Here is a 10,102-nt window from a genome sequence, read left to right on the forward strand (position 1 = left end):
TATCACCTAGCTAATAATACAGTGAGGTCCAGATTTATTTATAAAAATGTAACAACATAGATAATACTATGTACGTTATATACTTTTATTTCAATACATTTACTCTCATGTTCCTATGTTTTTATAAAGTAATCCCATTCTTCTGAAAACCATAGGTGTCAAAATTATTGACACCCCTAACAATTATTGTTCATAAAATCAAACAGTGACAAATTGGCACCCTTGAAAAATATGCACAGTAAATTGATAAATGCTGCAAACAAAAAAATAATAGTTATTGACATAGCTTCATTTTCCAAATGTGTAAAGCAGTGTGCTTTATTAATGATCAAGTAGAATGAACCAGTTTTTCTATTTTCAAATAAAGAAAATGTTTGCCAATAAACAGATTATTTGCACCCCTGGTTTAATACTTACAGCCATGAGTCTTTTCCTATAATTTGGTTTTTCATGGGATTTAAGTCTGGAAACTGAGATGGCCATTGCAGAACATGGTTGTTGTTTTTACTTTCCATCATTTCTGTGTGGTTTTTGATGTATGTTTGGAGTCATTGTCCTGCTGGATAATCTACCTACGACCAAGTCTCTGTTTACCAGCAAAGGCGACCATTTTCAGCCAAGATTCTAGGTGCTTTGTTGAATTCATTGCGACATTGATCTTAAATCGTGCTCCTGGACCCCTGGCAGCAAAACATCTCCAAACATCAATGACCCACCCCATATTTGAAAGTAAATATGAGGTGCTTCCCCTTATATGAATTCCATTTTGCTGCCAAACATTTTGATGGTGTGTATCTGCAAAATGTTAAATTTTGGTCTCATCTGGCCATAGCACTCTCTCCCACTTATAATTTCAATGAGGTTTGGCAAACTCGAGATACCTGGTTCTGTTTATTGTGCTCAGTAAGAGCCGTCTTTGTATCACCATGGAGGTGCCATTTTGTTTTTGTCATAAGCACGGATATCAATGATTATGAAAAGTTCTGCATGGAGGAATGGTCAGAAATCCCTTCAAATGTGTTCTCTAATCTTATAACAAATTAGAGGAAAAGAGAAGTGTGCAAAAAAGAACCTGAAGAATCCAGTCCGCAGCAGTTATGTGGGTGCCCTTGTTAAATAAATAGGTCAGAGGAGAATAGCCTAGCCTTAGACTGGTTTAAGCTGACAGGTAAGCGATAGTAACTCAAAAACAGTGTGTTACAACAGTGGCAGTGTGTGTCCGAACAGACAACACATCTTGAAGTGGATGGGCTACAGCAGCAGACTCCCACACTGGGTCCCACTCCTGTAAGTTAAGAACAAGAAACTGAGGTTACAGTGGACACAGACTCACTAAAACTAGTTAAAGATTGGAAGAATTTTCCAATTGAAAGAGATTTTCAACAGTAATTTGCAGCCAACAAATCTGCAGCATATGTACCGTATGTATGTGTAATACTTCCTGGTTTACGCAGTTATTGGACTGTGAGATAGTTTGACAGTTTTGTGTTTGGCGGATGTCAATAAGGATGGCAAGTTGTAGATTTATTTATATAATATATTTGGTCTTAGATTTTTTGTTTTTGAATGAGTATGTTAGTAGAAAAGGGCAAAATGTATATTTTCAAACATTCATTTTCCAAAAAAGTAATTTTACGGAGAAACCACATGATTATGACATGGCGCCATCTGCTGGTCATAATAAGTCATTTGACGTCGCAAAGTTCCTCACAATATTTTACGGCAATCGGCAGAGCACGAACTATTAGCAACCGCCAGTGTGGTTCAGATTCAGAAAAACAAATTTTGGCTTCCAACAATGATCCTGGCCGCGGTTATAAGATTAATTGAGAATTAATAAATTAGCTAATTGTTTGAACAGTTATGTTGGCCAAGCACAGTGAGGTAGACAAAACTGTCTTTGTGGGAAATTTACACAGTTCGGTGAAAGAGGAGATTCTCTTCGAGCTGTTCCTGCAGGTATCTGTATTATTATATTAGCCAGTTAGCTAGCTAACGTTAGATTTCTTAAGTTCCCACTGTGCTTGGCAAGATATAGCTAGGTAACTGACTAGCCAGCTAGCTACATACCTGTAATTAATTTATTGTATGTATTTCTTTCGACACCTGTATAAAATACAAATTAAATGCTAAAGGGTGAATAATTTGTAACGGGGAGAAGGGTGTACTAGTGATTAGACATAGCATCAGGCATTGCTATAGTGTAGGAAGAAAATGTAACGTTAGTTAGTCTATCTACAGTACAATAGCAGCGCTGACAATATAACGGCTAACTTATATAATGTAATTATAATCGGGATCTTGTGGTCATTGTTTCGGGGGAGGGAGAGGAGGATGGATGACTAATGTATAAAATAATGTTACGATTTCGTTATGTTTTTATTTACGTTTCCTATAATTCAGTTTCAAATAGAAACATGGAATGTGTTTCTAGATAGGCTAGCTACTCATTTTACTTGGTTATAGTTAGCAAACTAAAAGCTGATTCTTATCACCTGACCAGTCTCAGCATCCTGCAAGTGATTAGGGAAAATGATAACAGCTTACTACATTATTCTTTTATATAGTGATATTCTGTTGGTTTGGTTTCTGGTTTGCGATCTCAGTGTCAGCTGTTAACTGGTCTGTTTCACCAGGCAGGTCCACTGAAAAAGGTCACCATCGCAAGGGACAGGGAGGGCCGCCAAAGGTCATATGGGTTTGTGTGTTACAAGCACCAAGAGGCAGTCCCCTACGCCATTGCCCTTCTCAACGGCATCAGGCTGTATGGCCGTCCAATCAGACTGCAGTACAGCTCTGGTGGGCCCCAAAAGACACAATGCTAAAAACTTACTATGAATTGTAATGCACACAAATTGGTTATTATAGTTCCCTCACAAAAGGTGTCTGAAAGCTGCAAATTTCTGTTCATAAATAGAAATGGACTATTCTGAAGCTGCGATATATTACATTACATTAATGGCATTTGGCAGACGCTCTTATCCAGAGCGACGTACAACAAACAAATATGGAATGCCATCCTTAACCAGGTTGCTCAAGCTGACTGCCCTGGGCTGATAACATGTTAGTTTACCCCTAATGGCATGTTGGCCCTTTGTAACTGTGAGTCTACATATAGGCTTGTTTGTCATATAAAATACCAGAGCCTCTACCTAGCCATCAGTGCAGAAATATTTTACATATCAGCAGTAGTTCACACAGTTGAATACAGGCAGCCTCACTGCAGAGAGACAGTCTCCCAAATAAGACTAACAATACAATGCCAAACATCGGTGTTTCTTAATCATAAGCTAGTGAGATGCTATGCAAATGAACCATCTTATAAATTTACAAATGTGAATGTGGCACTCATGAAGCACAAATGTAAAAATGTTTTGGGATTGTAGCATTTGAACAGTAGATGACATGACATGCAAGATGACATGTAAAGTACCATCCCAGGATCCGGGATGTGTGAAAACAGCACACATAAAGCTAAGGGGGTTGTTAGTGTGAACCTGGCTTGAGGGGCATCCTGACTGCCCCTTGTGTGCACATCTTGCAGGTAGCTCACACAGTGATGGTGGGACAGGACCTAGTGACCCCCCATTGGAGCCACACAGGTGAGTTCCCCAATCTCGCTGTAACTGTCAATGTACAATGTTCAACAGTGTGCATGCCTGTGACTACTTAGGACTCAGTAACATTTCAGTTTGAAATGACAGAAAAAAATATGGCTGCATGGTCAGCTGTGATGTAATGTCACATGCATAGATTGTAGGTACCATATTTCCCTTTTAAGTGCTGCACAGCCAACACATGCCCAGAAAACTGGAGATGCTATGGCTTACAGAACAGGCCATCAGCAATTCCTGTGCCAATGTTACATTGTGGAATGGATAGCAGATTTTCAACCCCATGCTTTAGAATATGCAGAACCCATGAGTGGTACTGTGTATGCTCTTCTGGAAAACATATGGATTGCTAATCACAATGTCAGAAGTTTAAATACATTACAGTGTGATAACATTCATTCAATGGGGGATACACTGATTTGTACTGTATGTTGCTGAAGCTAGATTAATGGGAAGTGGTAAATTTTTGTCTCCTTACAGCGCTAACCCAGTTTTCCCAGAATCCCCTGTGTTCCACTTTTCTGCCTTCCCTGACAACAGGGGCCTCTCTCAGGATCCAATGAACTGGAACACCATGGTGAGAGGACAGGTCTCTGGCCCATGGGAGTAACTACAGTCTACTGAAACACACAGTTTACCTATTCCCTACTCATCAGACATGTACCTTCACAATTCCACATCTCGTAACTATTCAGTAAACCTAGAATTTTTACCAAACACCTGATATCCACCTGAACCCCATCGCTCAGACACCTATGGAATTGGAATGTATTCATTTGTTGAACTAAGTTAGCACTTTCAAATGTAATACAATTTGAAACCTATGGGAAATGTCATCTTAACAAGTAGTACATAATTTATGGGTTTGCACTAATACATTAAAAAATTTTTTTACTGAAAGTGGTTTATTGTCTCTTCCAATGGGATTGTAATTGGGTGTTGACCACCCGCTTACCTGAACCCCCCCACCTACCTGGGACACACCCAACAAGTAGTACCTACTTTGTGTTTGCAGTAATACATTTTGAACATTTTCACACAGCTATAAAAGATAATCTCGCAGGGTTTTGAAACGTGTTCTTTCTGTTTCATAACTGAAAGTGATTTATTGTCTCTTCCAATGGGACTGGAATTGGGTGTTGACCACCCGCTTACACAAACTCCCCCACCTACCAGGGACACACCCAAACTCCTTATAGACTGGAACTTTGTCATGCACCTGAGACACACATTTTAATTCACATGACTAAGCTGCCTTTCCTATGCGCTCATTGTTAATATGTCATAATGTTAAAGTGTCCTAACGTGTAAATTGATGAGTAAAAGCTGTTGCTTGTGTTGTAGGTGGGTGGATTTCCCCCCGAGCAGTTCCCTCTGAATATTTCTCCACCCCAGCCTCAGTGCTACCTCCCGCCCACGGCCTTCTCCCCCTCAGTACCTCCTCTACTCTGGCCCACTCTGGCTTTCCCCCTCTGGACTCAGCCACCTCCACTGCAACAGTCCCAGAATCCCCAGAACCCCAGCTCCAGCCCCCTGGCGCTGCCCCCCAGCCCTCCCCCCGGGACAGAAATGCAGGGAGGAGATCACACGGATGCTGCTGTGCCCAGCAGACTGCGCAAGCGTAGGAAGAACCGTGAACGCAGACGCAAGTCTGAGAAGCACAGGAGCAGAGAAAAAGCAGGCGGACATGTACGTGCTCGCTCGCACACGCGCTCAGGCAAGCACCTCCACACTACCTTCACCTCCTTTGTTGGCACGGATGGGGAAAACTCAGACAAGAAGGATTTATTTAACTAGAAACACTCAGATTGTTGGCCAGGACTGTTCAGCTCATTAAAAGATTAAAAACCTCTGTAATCATTCTATAAGCTATGGCTGCTGTGTATGTATCATTATTACAAAAACAACTTTCTGTATGTTTCACATTTATACGTTTTTTTTGTTCTATTAGGAATACAGGGCCCGTGAATGCAAGCTTCTGCAAAATGTATGCTATTGACTTTTAAAAGCAGGAAACTCCCGTAGGAGCTGCTTCTCACACCAATAATTATGGTTAACATTCTTTACTAGCAAAGTCTTGCATCTGGAATGAGTCCATGCTTTTAATCCCTTATCTTTCTCATCCTCATTCCACTTGGCTCTTCCAGGGAAAAAGAAACCACCTTTTGAGCCTCAACCGGAATTGAAATTCTGTATGGAGTCCTTGTCTACACAGGGAAGTCACAGGAATTGAAGTCTGAATACCGAATACCTTCAGGAAGACCTGATTTAATTACTGGAAGAGACAAAAGATGATGGCAAGAATGAGGGAGAGTGGCTTCCAGAGAAAGGTCTAGCTCTGTCACCATTGACCTGTAGAGAAGACCCAAAAGCCTCTCCTCAAACTAAATTATTTCCGTCACCATATTTGCATGGCACTGCAAAGATTTTCTTCACAGTTCTGCAATGCTTTGTTTGAGTCTTTGGCAGAATAACATATTTCATTTTCCTTGTCCTGTAAATGTTCAAACATTAAACCATTAACCATGGTTAATTTGGAAATAAATTAACTTGTTATTGAGAGACATGCAACTTATATTGCAACTTTGCAAGCATGTATTTACACATATAGCGCCATGAAAAAGTGTTTGCCCCCTTCCTGATTTCTTCTATTATTGCATATTTGTCACTGAATCTTCAGAATGGAAATGAGGGGACAAATACTTTTTCACAGCACTGTATTAGAATCCAAGTAATATACAGTGTGCTCCAGAATGATTGGCACCCTCAATAAAAAGAATGTAACATTAAAAAAAAAAAAAAAGTCTGCATATGAATGCAGTTAAGCAGCTTTTAATTAAGAATCAGTAAATTAACTTGAAGTAGCCTATATATCTAAAATTGCTCGTCTGGTCTGAAAAAAGTCATCTTGCAGCTAGGGCGCTACAATCAGATTGCGACAAATCAGATCTGCAGACCTACCTACTGTAGTAGTTTACTTCACAGCTAATTCTACCCATTAATGTAATTTAGCAGGCGGTCGTATCTAGAGTCTTACAATGCAAGTACAATGTACAATATAGGTTGCTGTGGATATGGCTGGCCAATGAATTTTGCTTGAAAAGAGCAATACAGTGCTGACAACATTCCCAGACTGGCTTGTGTGTGTGTGTGTGTGTGTGTGTGTAAAGTCAAGCTGGTATTTCGAGCAGGTCTTAGCTGGATTTTACACCTGGGAAGTACCAGGACAGTTTGGCGAAAAATCTGACTGTCTCAGGCACAGTTCTAGACTGCTCTAATTTTAGGGGGGGGTGCACACAGTACTAGCTAATATCAATCTTACTGTCAGGAGGCGCAGAACAAGAAGTAGCTCCAGATCAGAAATGGCAGGAAATAGATTTTTTGAGTGGAAGGTGAAACAGGTTGAAGTTGAGGCACAGCGACCATGTCTAAGGACAGGCATGTTCTTGGTCATGAATCAGGCAAGGCTCAAATCTGGGAGATCAGTCAGGCAGGGTAAGCAGGGGCTGAGATAGAGCTAGGAAGCAGTGGTGGAGCAGGAGATGGGCAAAGGGGCTGGAACAGAACTTGGAAGCAGGGAAAACAGGAGCAGGAAAAGCACTGGGCAGAAACTGCTGGAAAGTATGTCACAAGCACAAAGTCAAGGCACAAAATGATCTGGCACAGAACAAAGAAACAGGCTTAAATACAAGACTAACAAGGAGACAATGAGAATCAGGGACTCAGAAAACACAGAAACTGGAACGAGGAAAATAACAATTAGACATGGAGGCACGGAACGTGACATAGTAAAATCCTCCTGTTACCGCCTTGCCTCAAACGCTCAAAAGCAAAGGGGGCACACAGTCAATCTCCCCCAATCTACCAAGTAAATCTATGACACCAACATGACAAAAATGTATAATCCATTGCTAGCTACATTGTGGGGATCATAAAATGTAGCCAAACCGTACAACCCAAGGACGATGCAGTGCAGGGAGTTCAGGGACAGTCATGTCAAAAGGGTCTCACATTGAAATCTTGTGCCTCTGCAACCACCTGAGGTGGATATATACAACTACTACTACTACTACTAGACTACTGGATATATTCAACCTCGTGCCATGCGCAGGTCAAGTAATATACCAACAGAAGCTTCACATCTGCTGTCCGAGCTGTGATTGCTTTTGCCCTCCAGAGGCTGTGAACACCTGCCCTTGTCCATTCTCCCGCTGCTAGTAGTTCTAAGACAACTAAGCGGAGCTAGCTTTACGCTCTAGCTTGAGCTCCATACAGAGACTTTCCCACTGAATAGTGGATGTGACCTCTCAAATGTATAAGAAAAATGGTTTCCCCTGTGAAGGATCACTCCGTACGAGCATTTCCACATCATGGGCCATGTCCAAAGGGGCCCCACTCGGTGACACGTACTGAGGCTACCTGGCCATCGCCATGCATGTGGGGCAGCAATGTTGACATGATAGCATCTGCGGAACATGCATGGAAATGCTCGTACGGAGTGATCCATCACAGGGGAAACCATTTTTAATGACAAAAATTACATTTGTAATTCTGTCAGCCTTATCTCTTGACTTTTGAAGGCATGTGCTGTGTCCCTTTGACCTTGCTGGCATGAGTCATCCAAAGGTTTAGACTGCCTCTGGCAGTCTGGATGAATGAAATAGAGTGCAAGTTACGGAAGGATGGTTCTATACAGGCATATACAGGCATGTTTCGGAGGATATCAGAAAACAAGTTTCTGTCACACGCTGTGACACGCCCCTGGGGGGCAGGGTGAGACGAGCAGGAGAAGAGGACATTCTGGATTGTACCGCAGCTCTATTTCTAACCAGCTGAAACTGGTGGGAGGAAGAGCCCACGCCTGAACGAAAAATAAACAAAAGGTCTTCGCCCTTCTCCCTCTCGGGTTCTGGGCAAAAATAATAAACTAAGATCACAAAGGCTTTTCGGCACTCTCAAGTCTCTGCTTTCTTTCTCCTCTCCTACGGGATCCCGGCCTACTGTGGAAAGAGGCAGACCTTATAACTTCCTGGACTGATTCATAACGTAATCCAGGTGTGCGTGTGCTTAACCAGAAGGCGTGGTCCTCGGCTTGCCCTGCTTCCTTGCCGCAAACCGAGCCAACAGTCGCCTACCACAAATAATTTCACGATTAGTGTGTGCAATAGGCTACATTCTCTGCACATATTTGACATGTTGGGAGACTATTGTAAATTTTGTCAAAAGCTGTAACCATGAAGCTGATAGGTTTGTTGAACTGACCATTCGCAAATACAAGCTTAGAAAGTCAATTTTCTTGTGTGGTGTTCATGTTTGAAAGAAATAAAAGTGACTACAGTTTGCCTTTAATTCTTCATAAGCGCAAACCAAAGGATATCAGTGATTTGGAAAAGTTCTGCATGGAGGAATGGTCAAAAATCCCTCCAAATCTGTTCTCTAATCTTATCAATAATTATAGGAAAGTACACATGCTACAAAGGTATTTTGTATTACTTGTATACAAAGTATTAAACCAGGAGTGCCAATAACCTGTTTTTTGGGCACTAGTTTACACGTGATGGAAAATAAAGCATATGTCAATAAATATTATTTTTTTGTTTTTTTGTTTTGTTTGTTTTTTTTATATGAATTTAATAAAGTATGTATACATCCCTCGGGGGATTACAGATAACTGTTTTACTGAAGAAAGTTCAGTTTTATGGCTAGCTAAAGTACTAATTAATCCTGAAAGGCTCTAATTGTTAACTTTTAAAGCTGAACTATCTTTGCTAATATATTTGTATTGTGCAATGACCACTTAACACACGATCAATAATACTTAAGCTCTATCAAATGGAAAAACACGTGACTAGACATGTCTCAAACAGATTGCAATAAATTGTAATATCAGTAAAATATCTATTCTATCAGTGAAATACATGTATGCATTTTATTGATTAAAAGAAACATTTCATTGGGAACAGCAAACTGAGCTCTTTGTACAGCAGTTTTTATTGATAAAAACCCAGGGGTGTAGCAATGCAGTTGCTACCTGACTGGAATGATAGAGCATAAAAAAGTGCCGTGTTGACAAATCGGCACCTTCAGGAATCAGTGGACTTGTACCTGGTCAAAGTCTACTAGAGAGTTCATGTGGAATTCAAGTTGTTGGTGTGAGCATATGTCTCTCTTTGTGTTTGTGTATATGTCTGCAAATGATTCCTGGGCATTATTTTGCATACCTACTGGCTGTGTGGATACAAAGCTTCCAAGGACCCCTTATTATAGTTAATTGACATTTTTCTTTATCAGACCATCCTGTCCGTGCACAAAGTGTACTGCGGCACACAGAAGGATCGCTGATCATTACGTACACTCTAAAGCATCGCTATGGATTATACGTGACTTTGCACTGATTAACTATTGATTGTTTTATCATTTACAGCACAATGAAGATTTATGGCAGCCAGCAATAGAAGATTATAACTATTTCCTTATAAATAACTGCC

General features: G+C 40.9%; 1 protein-coding gene across 2 annotated transcripts; it reads left to right on the forward strand.

The window, feature by feature from the left end:
• Positions 1–1,728: 1,728 nt before the first annotated feature.
• rbm11 (RNA binding motif protein 11) lies at positions 1,729–6,739 on the forward strand. Of its 2 annotated transcripts, none has more exons than XM_061250036.1 (6): positions 1,729–1,959; positions 2,637–2,799; positions 3,545–3,602; positions 4,095–4,191; positions 4,959–5,331; positions 5,762–6,739. In XM_061250036.1, the coding sequence occupies exons 1-6, from the start codon at positions 1,864–1,866 to the stop codon at positions 5,845–5,847; spliced, it is 873 nt and encodes a 290-aa protein (XP_061106020.1). In that variant the 5' UTR covers positions 1,729–1,863; the 3' UTR covers positions 5,848–6,739. The 2 variants fall into 2 exon arrangements, with proteins under 2 accessions (XP_061106020.1, XP_061106021.1); XM_061250037.1 differs by having other exon boundaries at positions 4,959–5,303.
• The last annotated feature ends 3,363 nt before the right edge of the window (positions 6,740–10,102 follow it).

Source organism: Conger conger, chromosome 7 (genome assembly GCF_963514075.1).
Source record: "Conger conger chromosome 7, fConCon1.1, whole genome shotgun sequence".
Lineage (NCBI taxonomy): Eukaryota > Metazoa > Chordata > Actinopteri > Anguilliformes > Congridae > Conger > Conger conger.